This window comes from Lonchura striata, chromosome 3 (assembly GCF_046129695.1).
Source record: "Lonchura striata isolate bLonStr1 chromosome 3, bLonStr1.mat, whole genome shotgun sequence".
Classification (NCBI taxonomy): Eukaryota; Metazoa; Chordata; class Aves; order Passeriformes; family Estrildidae; genus Lonchura; species Lonchura striata.
Genome location: NC_134605.1, coordinates 90342888 through 90364219, shown reverse-complemented (window position 1 = coordinate 90364219; position 21332 = coordinate 90342888). Strand labels below are relative to the sequence as shown.

General features: G+C 39.0%; 1 protein-coding gene across 3 annotated transcripts in view; it reads left to right on the top strand.

Moving 5' to 3' along the window:
• Positions 1 to 21332, top strand: part of MLIP (muscular LMNA interacting protein) — a 104499-nt gene that overhangs the window by 37454 nt on the left and 45713 nt on the right. For all 3 annotated transcript variants that reach the window (XM_077782374.1, XM_021551162.2, XM_021551163.2), the window contains exons 2-4: positions 6458 to 6616; positions 8603 to 8971; positions 14812 to 16437. In XM_077782374.1, the coding sequence (XP_077638500.1) occupies positions 6458 to 6616; positions 8603 to 8971; positions 14812 to 16437 (2154 nt within the window). The remainder of the gene's footprint in view (positions 1 to 6457; positions 6617 to 8602; positions 8972 to 14811; positions 16438 to 21332) is intronic.

Below are 21332 nucleotides of genomic sequence, written 5' to 3'. Positions count from 1 at the left end.
ATGATTTAAAGACCCAGGTCATCTTAGGGTCTAATATTTTATGACCATTTAGTCATACTGCATTTAATGAAGTCAAGTAAGCATAACAGGCAAGGTATTTGTCCTTAGCAAAAGGAGGAAATGAAATGTTATTTTTACTTACTTTTCTTCAAATTTAGCTGCATATGTGTAGAGCAGTATCAAAGAGCAATTACAGTTATATAAAGTCTGCTGGGATGAAGAGCTAATTAAAATGATGTCTGAAAAAAACCACTTAGTCTGAATGAGCTCTTGCATTTTGAATAATAGATTAAAATTTTATACTATTGTTCATTTGCTCTTTCTAGTGCTTTACACACATCACACATTAATTTTTAAAAGATACTTGTCTGCATTTGAGTGTATTGATGTAATGAAAGAAGAGCACAAATGATTTGCTGAAGGTGATAAAATGGGCATATCATAAAGCTTGGGGAACCTTCTGGACCACAGCTGTCCTTGGGAACTTTGGCACAAACTTCATCTTGACTGTAATTCCATTCTGGACTTTCGGAATGGGTTTAGCTTTTTTCCTCTGAAGTCTCACAGAGAGAAAGTTGGTGTTCATATGATCATCTGCTGCTGTTTGTAAAAGGTTTTAGAAAAGCCAGAGCTCATATTACACAATAAACAGCTAATCCATATTAGGTTATTGTGATAGCTATAATGAGTCAGGATATGAAGATAGGCTGAAGATTCTTACACCTCATTCATTGGTAATTCCATCTGACTAGATTTTTCTGTCTTGAGGAGGAGAAAATGTCTCTATGGTTTGACTTTAGTCAGAACATAGAAAAGGAGTTTAGGGAGAGATTACAGAACTCAGGCTGTGTTTTTGGATGGCCCCTCTCCCTGGCTGGGTGAATGGTGTGCTCTCTCTGAGTGTCAGAGCTATATTTATCTCTCAGGAATTGTGGGCATGTGAATTAGTGCCCTGACCAAAACAGTGCTTCAGTCAACATATTTCTATTTCATAATGTACATGCTTGTTATTTTGCTATTATTTACTCGTAATTTCCTTTTCTGTCCTTTAAACAAATAAGTATCTTCAAAGGAAGAACTAGATTTTTCAAGTCTGAGGTTTTCTCAGGGTGTTGTTTTATTAATGGAATGACTTACATTAACAAATCAGTGGAAGAAGTGGTAACGTGAACCAGCATATTGAATTTCACTTTAGCAATCTGTATTCCAGAAGGAAGTCCTGAGAAGCAATCATTGACAATAGAACCTCTATTTAAATTACAAAATAGGCAGTATGCTGAATGCATATAGAGCATATGAGAGATTAAAAAGAAGTGTTCATTTGTGTTCATAAGGTAACCAAGATGATAAAAATGGTCTCTACAAATAAGGACTACAGAAGCTGTGGTAATGAAAACAATAATTAATATAATTTAATTTACTATCCCCAGGGCAGCTGTAAATTGATGGTATTAATTATGCAACAAACTGTTTGTAAATTGATGACATAGGAGCTCATGGAAGTAATCTAGAATAAATTTTTGTTTTGAAGCTTTTTGGCAATATATTATGCAGCTGCCAATAAACACCAGTGGATATTCAAAGGTTATTAATATTAAATTCTATAATTTGTATTCTTCAAAAACCTAATTAATGTGAAGGCTGAATTTATAAACAATAAGTTATTTCCTGTGCATTATATTGGTTATATAATATAAACCAGAATTCCTTAGTATTGAATTCAATAGATGTCACATTTGGTACTTTTCTGCCACTGTAACTGTACTGATTCAAGTGAATTCCAGCAGCAGGGAATGTATGATATTGAATTACCTCTGCTGTTACTACTGATTATGGAGAAAAGATGATAAGAAGTTTAATATATTTTTAATATATATTTGATTTTTAAACTTTTTTCTTTATTGTTTACCTCTACATATCAGAGTGACTATTAATAGATGTAATGAAGTGCTGGAAATCCAGCCTGTTCATTTCTTTTCAGTTCTTCAAGTTTAGAAACATCAGCCAGAGAGAGAGATGGTAAATAAGATGAGCGTATAAAAAAGGTGCAAAAATCTTTTTTCTACCTTAAAGAAGGAAGTAGTTACTTTCACTCTGCATTGTTCAATAAAAATTTGAATTTTAAAATGTCGAAGTACTTTTACGTATTTAAAAAAAAAATCTGTAAAATGGAAGTAAGCACTTAATTTAAAGCAATGAATATTTCTCTTTTGTTTTCCCTCAGTGGCAATGTTTGTGTTTTCTGGCTAGTTGTGTTATATTTGCTTGTCTAGGTTTCTGTGAAGCAGCTTAGGTTGCATGACCAGTTTTACCAGCTGGGAGTGCCTGTTTCTCAATTGCTAAGAGTGAAACTAAGAGGAGCACGGTCCTGTCACTGCTTAGTGCAGTATCTAGCAGCTTGAAACTGTCTGAAATCCAGTAATTGTATTTGCTTGTGTATGCTTTCTAAACTCTAAGAAAATAATATACACTAGTATATAATTAATAGTGCCACGATTTAATGGCATCTCTTACCTGAAAAAAAAAAATCTTGTTTGTCTATTTTTATGTATTTTCCAACCATAGTTTTAGCTTGCAAGCAATTTTGGTGATTATTTCCACAATGTCTTTAGGCCAAAGACAGCAAGGTTTTCTCTGTGTTTTTTCCACCAAAGCAATAAAATTGGAAGTGCAGGGTAAGACATATGCAAAATAAGGTGATATCAAGATGTCTCCATTACTATGCAACAGTCTTGAGCCTCCAGTCCAATTTCTTGTTTGTATTTCTTCATTACAAATATGCAGATAAAGTCTTGAGAGTTTAGCAATGCTGACACATTATATTGGAATTTGCCATTAATCTGTTTGTGTTTGGGCTTACTATTTGCACACTTGTTCCCTCTCTTCCTTTTATAAGGAATATTTTGCTCTCTGATTCAAGAATGTCCAGTGATACAGGACAGCTTCTGTCAAGTGTCAAAACAAGAGCATGACTAGAGGGTGAAGTAGAAGGGGAAAATGTTTTTAAAGACATCCAAGGTAGCCAAAGTCATCAGCTCATCAGCTGCACTTCCTAATTAGAAAGAGAAAATGAAAGCAAAACTACAGGCTTTCAGGAAAGCAAAGGCCATTTCTAGCTGATTTTAATGTAGACCCAGGCACAGTGTAATACTGCCGTCAATTGTGTCAGCTGTACAGAAATAACTAATGCTGAGGTGATGCTCCTGCCTGTGTGCAGGCAATCCTGCACCTTGCAGGCACCTTTGGGTGCAGCAGGTGCTGGGCTGCAGGCTGCATCCCTGGCTGTGTCGCAGGGACTGGCAGCTGCTCGCTAGCGAGTGCGTCCTTGGGTACTGATGGTACTCGGCTAGCTTTCATCAGGTGCAAGGACCAAGTGTTTATTGCACTACCTAATAATATTTAAAAATTGTGTTGGTCTTTTATGAAAAGCAATGATCAGAGTCATGTACCTTAGCTCCTGAGAGAAGGACAGAGCTGTTGTTTCTCCTCCACACAAAATAACAACCCAGGCTCCTGGCATGGTGCAGCATTTAGCTGTTACTCTTTCGCTGTTGATTCAGGACGTGCATTATATACTCCAGTGCTTGGTCACTTGTGTGAAATGGAGGGGGAAGTAAAAGTAAGAGAGCACCTTGTACCTGCACACCTGGATGTGTCCGAGAGAGCAGTTTTCCAAACTGTAGAGGAAAGAGTAGTTGACAGCATTTCTACAAATAACCTGCCTCTGTTTTGCCCAGGCACTCCAGGAGGCAGCTGTTAGTAGAAGTAACTAATATTTGCCTAGAGTTTTTAAAAACTGGAAATCTGTGTCCATAATTTTAATGTTCCAGCCACAAGATTATCAAGAAATGTAAACCATAATTCCACTCTGTTCTATAATTGCTATTTACTTATGGATGTAAATTACAAAGAAGCATAATGAGAGTCATAGCTCTTCAATTTGTTTCACCTTAAACAAGCAAGCAGAAAAAAAAAAAAAGGAGCTGAAGCAATAATCCTGTTTTCCTGATGATTCAATATACTTCAACCCTGTGCATATTAGAGTTCATTGAAAAGACAATTAACAGTCATAAGATTTACATCAGGTTATATAACAAAGGAATATCAATGTACTCCATAGTTTTGAATCAAAAAAATTTTTTTTTACACCAACAATAGTGGGAAAGTCAGCATGTTTCATCGTTTGGGGAGTGGTTCTCTTTATCTAGCAAAGGCATGTACAGTTCCTCTTCCTGATATCTGGCAAAGCAACTGAGAGTTTTATGATGATGTGGACTTATTTTTCCTGTTTCATCTCCTGTGAAGGGGATTCAAGTGATCAGAGAGCACTGTGATAAAATGGAATATTTAGGTGAAATTGCCTTCCTTTAGTCTCTCTTGTCTTTGGCAGATTCAGGTCGTATATACACAGGCCTACTGAGAGGGCAAACAGGAAAGGGAGGAACAAGTAACTAGTTGGAGTATGTGGCTGGAAAGTCCCCAAAAAACTGAGAAGATACTTAAATCACAATTAATTTTTGATATTGTCGTGGTTTGACACGGAAAGAGAATTTTTTCCGGAAGGAAGAGGTCAATTTAGATGTTGACCAATTGAAGGTGGACACACCTCTGAGAACACAGAGGGTTAAAAGCAGAATTCCCAGGGGAACTCGCTCTCTTTGGTTCTGGTCAGTGTGCAGTGCAAACCTCCCCTGCCCAGCCACGAGCTGGGTGGGAGAGGGGAAGCCCCATGGCCTAAGAAAGGTAGGCCCCAAGGGTGGAGGGACTGGAACCGGGCTGGCCCCTGCAGATGGAAGGGTGGAAGAAATCTGGGATGTCTCCATTCCCCCCCTCCCAGAGTTCCTCTCCCGAGAGGGAGAGAGAAAGAGACAGCAGCAGTTCTGTCAGCAATTCCACCACGAGGAAGGAGGAGCGAGGGGAGCTGCTGCAAGGTGCCCAGTGCGTGGGAGTTGCTGGATGTCCGGGCATCGAGCCATCCTGGGAGTTTGGACTTTTAACCCTTCCTTGAGAAATGAAAGCTTGTGAATTTTTTTCCTTCCCCTCCTCGGTTTGAAAGAGAGGAAGAGGGACACCTTGGACCCTGGGATGTTGGAAGGAGGAATTCTGGATGGGAGGGGGACAAGGAGTGGCTTTTGGCTGGACTTTTCCATGTTAGCCACAACCTGAACCAATCTTCTCCTCCAAGAGGGACTGTGTTTTGGGAGGATGCCAGTGAGTCAAGAGACCTGCTTCAGCTGGGAAAAAGACAAAATTGGAGTGAACAGAGAAAAGGTTAGGGGGTTTGTGGTGGCACCCCCTTGCCCTGGAAAGGAAAGAGAAGAGAAGAAGATCTCTGTTCTTGAGCCCTCGGCCCCAGGGGAAAATGGGGGGGACTGTGGTCCCAAACAATGAAAAACTGAACTGTTGTTTTCTCCCCTCTTGGCAGGGCATCCTTGAAAGGAAAAATCCTAAAAGCAGTCTGTCCATCTATGCATTGGTGGTGAGAGCACTGTGCATGGAAAGGAGAAGGGTCACCATGGCAAACTTTTTCTCCGGGTGGTGCCATGTGTGACATGGAAACACAGGATGTGGAGCTGTGTTTCTTGGGGGGTCTGTGGCACAGGAGAGACTCTGTTCCCTTGATGGACTGAGTATTGATTGTCTGGAGGGTGGAAACCTGATTGGGGTCCAGATTGTGTCTCACTGTGGTTTGTTGGAGTTGGGTGGAGGGGGGGAGGAATGTTTTGCAAGGTTTTCATTTGATCTTTGTGTGTTTTTTTTCCCTCCTTCTTTAGTTTTCTCTTTCCTTTTGTAGTAGTAGTTTAATAAAGTTTTTTCCCTGTTATTAAGCTTGAGCCTGCTTTGCTCTGTTCTAGATTCCACTTCACAGCATTGAAGGGAGGGATCACATTTTCATGGGGGCACTGGCATTGTGCCAGTGTCAAACCATGACAGATATTGCTCAGAATTAGCTGCATTTGCATTAGAAAATGTAAAATATGAACATTTTTTTTTTTTTGGCAGAGCAAAAGTTTTCCCAATTTGTTTTTTGTTAAGCAAATACTCTAGGGGCTATAATTTACCCAGATACACTGGTATAATTGAATTTTTTTCCTACTAAAGTGGAGTTAAACAACGATAAAAACAACCTTGAAATGGATTGAATATGGTTTTCTGGTTTTGTTATGGAAAATTGAAAGAGCAAGCTATCAAACAAAATTCTCCTGTCTGCTGTGCCACACCACTAGAATATAGAGAATGTTGATGAGTATAACCAAGGCAGTATTTTGTTTGTTAAATAAGGCTTTAGTACACAATTAGCCAATTAAAAAATCCCACCAAACCAATGACCAGTAGAGTTAATAACAGATATGTAAGTTACGTAGATTAATTATTTCAGGTTATTCATATTATCTCAGCTCTCATAACAATTGCTTTTATTTGGATAAAGAAGCTGATTTAATTTTGTGTTTTGTAGGTCTCTTCTCAAGAATCTGGGACTAAACCATTGACCTTCACATTTGTACCATCCATTGGAAAACTTCCAACTCATTTTGAGGTTGTGGATATCTCTAAGTTCCTTGTGACAATTCCAGAGGAACCAAAGGATCTGAGCAACCAAAAAATTGTAAATAAGGTAGATTTTTGTTTACATTACTTTTTTCATTTCTTCAAAAGATAAAGAAAAATTTATTCTGAGCACTGCTGAATTGAAGCTCCTTCTCTTGAATGGTTTCTTGGCTTGTGCTTTGTTTAATTACCAAGATGGGGAATCATTGTGCAGGAGAAGGCAAGTGTCTGTTCAATAGTTTGCTTTGCCTTTGGAAGACATTATATTGGAAGGAAACCCTTGATCATCTCAATTCTGTGCTCTGTCAGTCATGCAATGGCAGATGAGAGGGATTCCTTCTAGATCTTCATGACAGCAAAGGTGGTGTGCAAGGAATGTTATCACATGGAAATTGACCAGGAGTTGTTCACTGGATGCTGGTTTCAGCAAATGCCAATGCTGTGGCTTCCAGAAAGGTGCCAATTCCTTTCATAGCTGCATAGTAATGCATTAAAGTGGAAACAAGCTTTTGATTTTGGAAAACTTGTCCCTGTAATTTCCTGCAATGGTGAAGCCAGCAGCACAACATTCCTGGCTCTCCTTCCTTTAGTCAACCCTTTGTTTGTTTATTCCTTTTCTGCCTCACAACATTTAATGTGTTATTTTATTCCATGCTGCTTGAAAGGCTACCACAATCCTCAGGTTAATATTAGTGCTTATTTTTATTTAGTGCTTTTTTGTAAAAGCTCTTTCCCTGGGATATTGCTGGGGCTGCAGTTCTGGGTGGTTTTCCATCTAAGAAACTTTTCACAGGAGTTCACAGACCTCTGACCTGAACATGTTCCAGCATTTCAGTGTCTTGTCTGTCGAAATAGGTGATAGGTCTGGACAAAGGATGGATGTATTTGAAGAGACATTAACTGGAATATTATCCCCAGGTGGTTTAACTCATTAGTTACATTTACAGCTGCTCAGTATTGGTTTTGTTATAAGTAATGCTCAGGGTAAAGCAGAATCAGGTCTTGCTGTCATCCATCTCCATGTGTTTCTCTGTAGACAGAGGAAACTTCTCTGGTAGTTGATGCAGTTGTAAAGGCCTTCATAACACAGATTAGTCCCTCTTCTAAAATGTCTAGAACCTGAACATTATTTCAACAACCAACATCAGATAATCAAAATAACACTGTCAAACTCATAATGGTAGTATGCCCCTTTGTGGTCCAATATTTTTTCTAAGAACTGAACTCCAGGACTCATGGAGCTGCCAGTGAAGTGGAAATTTGTAATAAGCGTGTTCCTCAATCAGCAGTCAAATATGAGCTCCATCTGGAGGCTTCTTGCAGAACACAATACATCTATTCATTTACCTGATTCCTCCTCTGAGGGAAACATGATTTACAATAGCAGTTTCAATACTGAATGCTTTAATGATATGTGTGTTATGTGTGTAGTCTGCACTATTCCTGCTTTCATCCAAAGCATGCTTGAGAAGTGACATACTGGATGTGGAAATTGCAGAAAATACAAGGAACAATTGTGGTCTGTGCTGCAAAGCTTGAACATACAGTAAAGCTCTCTGACCTCTGAGTCTGTTTGCTCTCTTCGAAGAATGCCTTGTCTTAAGGGCCTTTGTTTCTTCATGAATATGTATAGGTTTTGTCCCAGATTTGTCTGTCAGACTTCTCTGGGGAGCATTGTCTGCTCTGTGGATCCCGCGGTTGGGGTGCCTTCCCATCGTGTCTGGTGTAGTGTGGTCTGACAGCTCCTTCGGCTCGACTGCACCCTCCTGCCTGGTTCTGTGCCGGTTGTGTCTCAGGCCATCGCTGTGCCCAGAGCCCCCTGTTGCTCTGTGAGTTGCTGGGAATGCAGCCCCACAGCACTGGCTGGGGCTGGAAGCTGGAACTCCCCGGGGAAGTGGCTTCTGCTGTGTACTCATGCCTAAATTCTTCATTTACCCACTGCACTTTTGGTAGTGCAGAGACAGCCACTACCTAAAGCCAAAATTGCTTCACATTTTGGGGAACACAAATAAAATGCAGTTAATTGGGATCTTTTTCCTTTTATCTTTTGCAGTCTGACGCAGTCTCTGATGAGCTGGTCTTAAAGAGTGAGGCCAAACAAGACTGTGTGTCCACTGTCTATACAGACAGCACCAGAACGGCTTTCCAGTCCCTGAGGTGTTATTCAAGCAAAGGAGAAATGCAGGAGAATGACCTTTTTAAAGCTGAGTTTATCCTGATTACGGACTCCGGTGATGAAGATGAAGGAGATGCTGCCTCAAGCAACATTCATCAGCCTTCCAATGGCTACAGTCCCGTCAGTGCTCAGCTGCTGACCACATCCCATGTTTCCCCTGGCACCGAGGCAGGGAAACCTCCTGGCGATGGGCACCTTCCAGGTGTTGCACTTTCCCACAATACTACTGATCCCCCAAAAAATCAGGTAATGAGCTCTTTAGACTCTAGAGATAACCTTCGCCTTCTAACCTTTCAGGATATGGAGCCAGTTTGTACAGCAGCTGGGTCAATTTGTTCTTTAACATTTTCATTGGCCATTTCTGTAATGTTTGGACCTTAAGGAGGCAGCCTAACCCTTCTGACTTGCTGCCTCTCCATATTATTCTGGTGAGTGTATGTGGAGCAGATGAGGCAGATCTCTGGCTTCCTTTAAGAGCAGCTCATCATGGCAGCAAGTTAATCAGGGGATGTTAGATTCCTAGCTAGTCTAAATTGGGTAAGGGCATTGAAATCAATGGAGCCTCAAGATCATTTGAATTATTAGCATCAGACTTCCCAGACCTAGATTCTTTTTTCTCCTCAGCACCTCTTGCAGTTCTTTATGCAAGAGAAAGAAGCTGTAAAAATCCCATTATTATGATTGTTGGTTGGGATACCTGACTTTGCACAGGTGTAAAGAACTAATTAAGATGAAATTTCTACTTTATGTGGATCTTTATAGGTGCATCTATTGACTTATTAAATTTTCAGTTCTCCCTGGGGCATTTCCAAAAGTCTTTGAAATGTTTCCTTTACAAAATTCATCACTCCAAAGTACTGCATGAAAAGTTAATGTCTCCCATCTTGGGAAGAACACTGATATATATTGAAGGGTGTATATGCAATGGAAAATTCCACCTTTAGAAAAATAACTATGTCCATGTCACATGAAATAAATTCAGGCATTTCCTTTGACCTTGACTGGGTTAGCATCCCTTGCAAATGCAATTCTTCATTAATAATTTAAAAGCAAATGTTAAGCATGGCAACTTTCTTTCTGAAAATTATTTGTATTATTTACTATCTTGTGTTGAAATACTTTTGCTACTCAATTTTTCATAAAAATTCAGAGTTAATTTGTGTTTGAAGACATTGTGGATAAGAAATCCACTCTGGTTTGGGATTCACAGCAGTATCAAATGTTCATTTCTTCTGAGAAACTCCCAGTAAAGTCAGTAAGAATTTTCTATGAAGAAGGTTAAAGTCATAGGCAAGCACACATAGAGGAAGCAGCCTGTAACAGAATACTTGTTCTGAGGAAATACAAATTTACTTTAGCAATGTTTAGGCTTACTTGGGTATGGTTTTAAAAATGCTTTTACAGATATTGGGTGAATTTTGGAATACTATACAGGAGTTCCTATGTTGAGTCTTTAAGTTTCTGGTGGCTTGAGAAGTAAAGAGGAGTTTGGCTGGTGAGGTAACAGAAGTTAAAGATTGCACAGAACAAGAAATTAAGTCCAACTTTGCTAACTGTTCACCTGAACAGGAAGAGAGGCAGTATGTAATATGGGTAATTTCGTATCTTGTAATTATTCTTTAGTCACAAGTTTTCAAGACTGTACTTCCTCAGTCTTCATTATCTTTAGCCATCTCTATTGCTTCATAAAATAGATGTTTCTACTAAGCTGCCTTTCACTATTGTTCTGGTTCCAAGGTTTCCTTAGGCATCACTCTTTCTGACTTGTTATCTAATGAAGGATCATCACTTCTGAAATGAAGGAAAAATTACAAAAGGATTAAAGAGATGCGTGGTTTATTTGTTGATCCATTTCCTTTTTACAAAAGACTCCATATATGGGCTATCATTTCAGTTCTTGGATTATAAGGGCAGTATCATGTCCCTTTTAAGAGTTATTGCATATAACATGACGTTGACTTAAAAGCCTAATTAGACAATGAGTTTCCTATCAGATGTGAAAAAAGCAAGGACCAGTATTGGGGACCATTGCGTTGCAGAAGACCTCATTCAGCTTAATTCATTTCTGACTTTGTTTAAACAAAAGGAAAAAAGGAAAGCATTAAAAAAATGGAAATTTCTGTTTTGTGAGACATAGAGGTCCTGACAGATGTTTGAAAATGCCACTCTATATTCAAAGCCTGAAAAACATTACCTGTTATTCTGGTCACATTTGGAACTTTTTGGTGATAGTTTAATGTTTATATATTGGGTGTGGGGCTTTTTTTACCTTTTAGGTTTTTTTTTTTAATGTTAAAATGAGTCTAGACATGCAAGAGAGTCAGACTGACTCCTGCCTTTGGGAATTTACCCTTTGGGTTGAGTGGGATATCTGCTTCCCTGAATGTCAGCGCATGAGCTCAACTTGGAGAAATTCCTTGACTTGCTGTAGGGGATCAGTAATGGGAAGGATTTTCAGTTACTTTAAGTCACTTGATGTTCCTCTGCCCATTGAGTGACATCTGGTTTGGTTTTTCCAGAAAAACAAGTCAGGGGTCCCTATAAACTCATGCCACTGCTTGGACAATGCACCTTCCTTGTTGGGAGAAATAGGACTAAATACTATTTATATTAATTGAGTCTCAGTTCACAGTCTGATTTATTGTGCTGTCTCTAGGGATTTTTTTCAAGTTTTCCACAGTTTCTGGTGTTTCCTTCTGGCTTTCTGGTTCATAGCTTGGAGTCTTTGTAGGTAATTTGTTTTCATTTTTTTTCTATCTATAAGGAGAGTCTACTGAGGTCAAAGCATGGTTAACTGGGCCCAGGATCAGGTCTAAATTGAAGACATGATTCACTCAGACATGGTTTCTGCCTTTTGGAGTCTCAGTTTGCACACTCTTTCCCTTCTCCTCTTTGACCAGCACATCTTTCAGGGTCTTGCTGATATAACTAACCACATCTTTTGTGCCCTTCCAGAACAGTATGACCTCACCAGAATGACCATTTACCTTATCTCTAGCTCAGTTCTGCCATTTCAAATGTGCTGAAGGTCTTCTGGGCAGGGCTCTATACTAGTATGTCCACTTTGATAATTCTGGAACGATTAACTACAAGGCATCAAGATCTTTTTCAAGTGCCTTTATCCCTTTGTGCTAACATAACCTTGCCACCTATTTCAACTTCATGCATTTTTTGAACATGTATAGGAGAAGAGAAAAAGACTTGCAGTTGAATCACAGACCAAAAAACACAAATCTACTTTAGTCACTCACTTCTTCTGCACTAATCCAATTCACCTGCAGGAGGGTTTTAATCCAATAAAGAACTTGAACAGAAAAAAGAATTCCACTGATTGTGGGAAGTTATTCTATCTCACCTGGTACTATTGAGGCTACAACTGTAAAGCCATGCTCAGTTTGGTGGCCAGCAACCCTTAACTTCAAGAGAGATGTGAGGAAGGGAATGGGGTCCAGCACAAAAGTGTAAATATGTCTGGGGTATATGTGAGCTGAGGCTGAAGGAGCTGGCTTTGTTGACTCCCACCAAGAGACAGCCAAGGAGGCATCTGGGAACTGCCCAGAACCACTTACAGGGCAGTTATGGACACAACAGAGCCAAACTCCTCTCTGCAGGGGCAGGTGAGGCAGCAGTGGCTGCAGATCGCAGCGTGGGAGATCCCACCTGGCCATCAGAAGCAGCTTCCTCAGTGGGAGGTGGTGCAGCACTGGCACAGGCTGCCTGGGGGTGCTGGAGCTCCATCAGAGCTCTGGAGACTGAGGAGACACAGCCACAGCTGACCTGAGCCACTGGTGCTGGTGAGAGCCCTGCTTTGAGTAGGAGGCTGGACTGGATGGCTGGAGTGGATGACCTCTGGAAGTCACTTCCAACCCACTTTGATTATGATTCCCTGATCCTGTAAATAGGAGGTTGATCATTTATAGATGTGGTTATTAATACTGTATTGCAATAGCAAAATAATTTCTGAAGACTTGATTAATGGCTCAATTAGCTCAGCACATGAATGTTCAGTGGTATTTAAACAGAAGAGTACTGCAAAATGTCTTTATCTTACTTGCAGGAGCCTATTTGTCATCTGCTACCATGAGCATTTTTGTAGCTGCTTAGAAATCTTATTAAGTTTTAACTAATTAGAAGTCCATGTACATCATGGGCTTTTATTATGAAGGTTTTTAATGTGTTGTCTTTGTAAGGGAAATTTATCTATTCTATTTTGAAATACAGAGATTACATACCCCAGCTCTGTTTTGCTAGTTGATTAACTTCCAGAATTCATTATTAACTTTAGGAGGCTGCTCCGAATTATCAGATTTATTACCACACTGCTTTTCAACTTATTAAATAATTTTATCTTTTATGATATATTTAATAATAGTTTTTCATAGTGATTAAACACTGGTAAATTACTCTCAATTTCCAGTATTTTTGCTTCTTCTTAATTAGCAGCATTTTCAACAAGAGTCCTAATTTCTCAATTGAATAGACTATATATACAAGGATATAAACGACATTAATTTGATATCCAATATTTGCCCTCCATACATCCATTGATTTTCCGTTTTGAAATGGGACACTTTGACACATGTATAAAACAGGGGAAGTTTGTGTTGTTGTAAAGGTATTCAGAGGTTATGTGTTTATTCCTATAAATAAAGCAATGACCTGGCTTTTCTGAGGTTACCTTATAGAGAAAGAGTCTTTCATTTAAAAGGATTGCTATTTGTATGGAATCATTTAGCAGGAAGAGCTCACTGATTTTAAGTTATAAGGGCTAATAGGATTTTGAAGTGTGTATTTAAACTGTATTTAGGCATATTTTTGCCTTTGAAAGCTTTTAAGTCTTGCTCTTCTGTCGCGGCTTCTTCCAACATGTGCTGGAAAATTAGTTGTTTTGTTCTTATTTTTGTTTTTTGATATATCAATACTATATTACATAATCATAATCTTAATAGTTTGTCTCTATTATGGGTAAGACATGCATTAAAAATATAACTCATAGGCTGAACCACAGCCATGAGCAAGTCGTGTGTTGAAACTGAATAGTATAATAGTCTTTCATGGAGCTGCATAATATTTTCAGGGTATCTAACAGTAGTTAAATAGGTGTTCTTATATTTACACCAAGTATGATAAAATTGGAGTCAATTTCTCTGCTTTCAAATTGCTCAGTCAAATGTTAGGTGACAATTTGTATCCTTTTGGTTTTACAGTTGATTTTAATAATGATTTCATACTGATCTGTTTTATTCATATTGTGTATACCTCAGTTTTTAATTTCAGCATTATAATAACTTGGAAGATTTTGAGAGAATTTCTTTCTTTAGAAGCATGAAACTGTATAACAGGTTGATAATATACTTGTATGCTCTAATTAGTTTTGACAAATCCTAATTAGAATAGACCCAAGAAAAAAGGCACTCATGAAAGAGCTCATTACTGTTTTATTAGTGTATCGAAAGACTATGGAGAAGGGGGTAAGGACTCTCACATGCCTGTGAACTGTCAAATGCTCTGCTCTGTGAATGACAGGAGAAGTGAAAAGCAGACTGGATGTCTGATTGAAGTTGTTCCAAGCAAATTTCTCATTCTGATATCACAGTGCTGCAGAAGGGCAGTTCAGTTGTTTACTGAATGAGAAAAAGAACACTTGACTTGAATCCTATTTTCAACAATTTTCTATTTTCCAGTGAACAGGCAAAGTGAGAAGGGACAGTATTGCAATTTTCTTATCTTCTATTGTGTTTACATAATGTGGATGGCATCACATGATTCCAGACACTCATGGCACTACTGTCCTGGGTTTTACCTAAAAGGAAAAATACTATAGCTTCAACCTTGTTTACATCAACAAAACTGAAGTGTCATAAACCCAAAGTACCATATAGCTCGTCTGTGTCAGTCACCTACCCATAAACACCTTATCCATCAGGCTCTATGTTCAATCTTAAAACAGACCAATGCTTTTAACCTACACAGCAGTACTAATGGAAACCCTATACGCATGACCACAGGACTGAAATATGGGGTGGTTAACAGTTCCACAAGTTTCACCTATTTTAACAATTCTGTTTTTTTTTTTTTCTCTCCAGTTAATTTCTACTCTTTCTACCTCTGATCATCTTTCCTCTAAACCACCTGCTGTCCACTTAATTTCTCCAATTAATCAGAAAGTAGCGTGTGGTGCCATGGTTAACATGAATCAAGCCTCTTCGCTGGAAGATTCCTGTAACAACTGGCAGTCAACAACCAGGTTTTCTAAGCAAGACTCACCTCTCTACTTTCAGTCTGCTTCCCATAGTGCATCTCCCTCAATGTCTAAAATATCCTCTTCTGCATCAAAGAGTTGGTACTCCTCTCCTCGATTGTCTGATAACCTACAAACACCAAATCTCTATAAACCTGACTGTATTTGCAAAATGGGAGGCTTCACCACATCCTGTGTTCCAGCAAAGAGTCCAAATCTTTCCTCCAATCCTCCATGTTCAACTGAAATTCAAGGATTTTTAGCTCAGTCTATATCCTGCAGTTCTTCCAAAAAATTGAATGCTCTCTCTCCTCTCCCTGTACATGTAATAACACATACATTATCTCCTAGCCCTAAACCTTTGTCTCCACCCTCTCTTTACGGGTCCTCTTCGACCATATGTAGTATAAATGAGCCTTGCACACAAACATTATCCAGAGGAAATTCAGCCAAGTCAGGAGTCAAATCCCCTCTGCCAACCAGACTGACTCTCTTGACTGCTGTTCTGAGATCAGGCTCCTCTCAGCGGAGGCCGCTTTCTCCTGCTTCTTGTCCCACATTTTCTCCTAGCTCCCTTAGTTCCTCAACACTTGCAATAGATCAAAAGTTCAAAACAACTCCCCCAACCCCCAAGAAATCTCTTTCAAGCCCTCCTATAAGGCCAGATTCCCCCAGCAAAGAGGATTATTGGCTTTCAGGATGGGCTCAGCATCTGCCTTTACCTTCCAAGCCTGATCCCACCCCGCAAGTGAGGTCCATTTCTCCTAAAAAGCACCCTCCTATTCAATCACTTTCTCCAGACTGCCAAAATTCTTTGTCATCCCCTCTCTCCTCCCATAGAAGAACAGTTGCCTCTCCAGATTTGCAGTCTTCACTGCATCCTCCTTGTGCCCCAACTCCCTCTTCCTTTGCATACCCCACCTCACCTTCCCCAGAAAGGCAGGGCTATTCTGCCTCCAGGTTCCGGGCACCTCAGAAGTCTCAGAGAGTACACACTTACTCGCCCATCTTTACTTGTCGGTCATATCCTTTGCTTGCTTCTACCAGTCCTAGTGGTACATTGTCTCCTCCCCCAGAAAAACACTTATTTCCTTCCCCAAGGCTTCTGCACTCCCCTTCTAGACCTAGATCAGATTCATCCCAAACATCTGTTCAGGAGATCAGTGCCTCCTCTCCTACCCCTTCTAGCATCTCAAAGCAGTGGTCTCTCCCACGGCCTCACTCCACCCCACTGGTTCCACAAACTGGTAATATCAATTCACATCCACTACAATTTAGTCCTTCATTGGTGCAAGCTAATTTTAGGTCTAACTCCTCTCTGAGACCTGAGCATTCTGCCACCTCATCAGTGTTAAAGTGCAGATCTCCCATCTCAGACAAGTCACCAGGCACACTGCCATCAAGACCCAGAGAGCTGACTTCACCACAGTCTTTTTCCCTGCCTCCTGACCATGAAAACATCAAACCCAAGGTACTCTTGGTGCATGCTTATTTTATATTTCTTTGTCCCTGTAGGAAAAAATCACATCCATGTTGCAGAATGCTAGCAAAATAAACAGGATGTGGAAAAAATGTGGAAAAGGAACAGGTTTTGTATCAATAGTGAAGATAGTGAAAATGAAATCTGACCCTTCAAATGGCTAGCACTGTGTTCTGTATTTTGGAGAAGATATTGTAGGAATGCTTTAGCATAAAAAAGAAGATACTTTATTCTTGAGTATGATGATTTACTGCTAAAGATGGAGTGTGTGTGCAGTGGCTTTGATGTACATTTGGTACACATATTTGTGAAGCTTGCCTAAAATCCTGGTGTATCAAAAATCAACTTTGAAGCATATTCTATTCACCCCACTCTAAAGTAAATCCTTATGTGTTCCCAGGGAAAGTAGTAGAAGTATGGTGATCTGAGGTGCAGGGCCGAGCAAGGAGCAGTTTAATGTAATTGATGTGAACTAGCTGTTCCACTGAAAAGTGATTCCCAAGCACCCCACCCTGCCTCTGTCCTCCTCACTTCCCAGGAGGCTTTCCTCACCCTAGCCACCCTGGGACTAGCCCAGAGGCAATAATGAGCTCAGCCTGAGCAAAGACTTTGTGGCCAAAGGCCAGCAAGGGAAGACAAGGATGGTCTCCTGCTTCTTTCCTTTCTCTTGTACTCCTCTGATCTTGTTGTGCTAGACAGAGGATGAGAGGGAAAGAAAAGCCAAGTTTCCTACAGCCTGAACTACTGCAAATACCAGTCTCACACCTGGCAGATCAGCTATGCGCCTGCTGTTTGTCATCCACCCAAAGGCGGGAGAGCCATTGCAGAGTGAGAATGAGCAACGATGGCAATTGCTGCAGGAGGGCTTGGGAACCAGTCACACTGTGGATTTAAAGGTGTATCTCAAGAAAGAGAAGGGAAGGGTATCCAAAAACATGCAGCAGGTAGGTGAAAACAAGAGAAATTGCTATGCAAAAAGGAAGAGTTTGTTGCAGAAGGCACCAGGGCTGCAGGAGGCTTCCCAACCTCTTTTCTTTTTTAGTTTTTTTTGATCTCTGTGCTTTGCCTGTGCTGTGTTCCCTTCCTCCAACTCATATCTGGCTCTGTCCATCACACAAAGTCTATCATAGTTTATTGATTTATTTCCTCACAGCACAAAATTACAGCCTGTCCTGCCAGATCAAGTTGTGTCAGATGTACTCCTAAGAGTTTGGCCATGGCAGGGGTGACATAAAAAAAATGTTAATTGGAAATGAGAGGTTAAAATCAGCACGAAGTAGCAATTGTCATGAATGATTCTTTTAAAGTCCAGACAAGCCAAGAGGAGCCATTGTGCTGAGCAAAGCTGTACAGTGTTGTTACACTCTGTCAGTATTAGTTAATGAAACAAAAAGAGATATGAAATTGTAGAAATTCCAAGAAAAAAACCCTGCGACCAAACTCTAATGCATGACCAAGCCTGCAGATTGTGAAACAGTTGCTGTTGCTGCTAGCTGCTGCATCAAGCACTGTGAGGTCTCTGGCAGTAAAGAAATTCTCTGCTTGTGACACAGAGCTATTGCCTGGGTTTATTATTCCCAGAGGTTGTTGTACTTCTGTCTTTCCTTCTGTCCCTTTTCCTACTAATTCTGCTTTATCATGCAATATGGTGGCAATTTTGAAACTGCCTCACCATCCCATGGAGACTGGGAGAGTGTCCACCAGTATAACAGACTTGGACCATTAGTCCAGTCTAATTTTTAATCACGTAGACGAAGCTAACTCAGCTGGAGATGTGGAAGACCTAAAATATCTAAATCTCATGCAGCAAGGTGTTCAGTGCAAGAGAGGTCTCTCATGGCTTTAAAATGTGAGTCGGAGACTTCACCCACTGTTAATAATACTGTCCATTCAACCCCCCTTCTGCTCTCACTTATTTCCATCCCTAGATTATGGTATAGCTCAATAAATTTTGCTGATGCGTTAATGGTAGCAGGCTGTCCAGTGATACTTGAGCCTCAAATCTCAGTATATTTTCAGAGAAAAAAAGAAAAGTTTTGAGGAAAGACAACTTTAACATCCTAAGCAGCATTTAGGTCTCTTTCATACTAATCAGCTCAACTTTATAACTAGACAAAAAGCAGATTGCTTTATCTGATAGCTGTTGACACATGACAAAATCTTTTAATGTATGAAAGTGTTAAGTGAACATCAAGGGAAAAAGCATCTAAAAGTGCTTGCCTTTGGTGTGTATAATTTGGCATGTGTAATTTTTCAACCTTAATGTTGCTTCAACAATCATTGCAGCAACATTAAGATACACATTAAACAAACATCTATTAAACCAGAATTCGGACATGCAGCAAGTAACTCAAATGAAAGGATAACCTATTAATTTGTTTAACTGTTTATATATATATATATATATAATATATATATATATATATATATATATATAAAAGCACGTGTTTTCCCTTGGTTTATATTTGTTAATGATTTAAAAATGGGAATGCTTTGCGAAGTGAATATAAACATAAATCCACAGATCAGTGTGAAGTGTCAGCTTTGGGTGACCAGAGGAAATAAAAGCCCTCTCCCTAGACTTTGTAGATCCTTTGATAATGTTCTCATGGACCTAATATAGCAAAATGAACAGTGAAATAGGGTAGGGACAGATAAATTCTGCAGGAACAGTTGTTAGAATAAGAACTTCTAGCTTTCTGTTTTGAAAAGACTTTGTAATGGTTTCATGGGATATCATGCTTCCATAGTCTTTGATTTTTCCTATTCCAGTGTAGCTCAGGCATGCTCAGGAATATATCTACCCAAAACAGTTGGGGACCAAACTGACTTTAGCAACATGGAGCTCACCACAGCTGCAAAACCTACCATAACATAGGAAAGATTATTCATGAGGAGCTCTGTCGTACCAAGGTTGGTCACTGATTTTAAGCCTTTATAGCACATCTAGCACATTTTGCAGTGCCCTGTGGGTGCCCTAGGTGATCATTTGAACAAAAAAAGCTGGGACATTTTCCCTCAAACTCCCCAGACTGACGTTTGTCCGAGCTCTGATGTTGGAATTGGTCTACTTTTGGCTGTACCATGGTGCAGGCCAACAGACGTAACCGGCCGTGGCTGTTTAAAATTGCTGCTAGATTCCTGTGAAGCAGATTATTAAATGTATTTAGGCATTGAAAAAATAATTTTAAAAACCATGAAAGAATGTGTAAAGAAACATATTTATAGAGATGAGAAACTGAATTAAAGACTTTCGACTCAGACTTACAAAATATAGCACATTTCTCACAGGTTCTACAGTATTTGGAAATCATGAAGCACATGAAAGCAGTTAGATTTTAAGAGTCTGTTGTGTCTTTGTTTAGTTAATATAATAGTACAACTAACCTCAAAGTGATCGTAGTTCTCTTTTCATATATGATGCACATTTCATCATATGTAAAAGCCTAAGAGATGGTGAAGACATATTTCACATGTTCAGTGATGCAATTTTAGTTGGATTTCAATTACAATCAAACAAGAATGCATTTTGTGAACATGCCTATTTTAATATTTGGAATTCAGTCTTCCATCTCAGTGATCAGTATTTTATTTTAGTTTAAAAGAACTAGACATAAGTTTAGTTATCCATAAGTAAACTTTTGCATATAGTTTTTGTATGTGCATAAATATATCTATGGAGCTATGCAGTGTTGCTGTCTAAATGTTCAAAGGGCAGGATTCAACTCACATGACTTTTGACATTTGACAATTACACCTCCAAGCACAATTTTGGTTATTCTATTACAGTTAATGGAGAGAATATGGTGTATTTAGAAGATAATTTTATTTTACCTTTCCATTTGCCTACTTTGGGGATTAGATTAATTCTATAGAAATGCCTATGATTATAAAAAGCATTAGTGTTGACTGAAGAAACTGAATGGTAGACATCCAAGTAGAATCACTAAATCTCATATGAATGACAGTCCCAAGCTCTAAAGCCCCTCCCACCGAAAAATAGAAAAAGTTCAATTCCAGCATTTGCATTCGTCTGCTTTGTCAATCTGTTCATTCAGTATGATTGCTGTGATTACGGACTTCTTGAATGACTCATTCTCTAGTTTCCAACTGAGCGAAGCCAAAAGCAAACAATATTATGTATAGAAAGAATTCAAGGGTTCTGCCCTACACTATTTCAAGACAGGTGTGTGGATTAATTTCTTATCTTAGCTAAAATTTTGCCCACTCTGCTGTCATCTAGACCTTTAGTAGATATAAAAAAAATAAAGAGTAAACAAAAGAATGACTCAAAGTGCAACATGCTGTTTCAGACTGATATCTCATGATCACCAGTATTTACTGTTGCAGGTAATGGTACATTAAAAAGCTGACCTGATTAACAAATAACCTTGTTTCTGACTGATAGTCACAAAAATAATCAATCACTAACTTAAAAGTCTATTGTTGTGTGAATTTATGACTTTTTTGTAAAATTTTTGCCTGTAAGGGAACAATGTAGCAAAAACCTATTTAATATAATAATAATAATAGTAATAGTAAAAGTTCTAACAGTCATGTGATTAAGAATCCTACCTCTTGAACTCCTATAAGTATAGAACAATCTCATAAATCTTTTAAAAATTACTGAATTCAGCCTCTATATTTGCAAAGAAATGTAAAAAATATGATTTGTAAAGATTTAAAAATAACCAGGCAAATATAATCTAAAATATAAATTATTTGAAAATAATAGATTTTAAGGTTGATCTTAGAATTTTTTTACCCAAACCCCTACATTTTGTATGGTTTAGATTGGCAGTTCTGTTAGTTTTGTTAGAGTGTGAAAGTTCCTATACTTATTTTGTTTGGGTGGTAGAGTTATTTATTCAGGAGATGAAAAGATA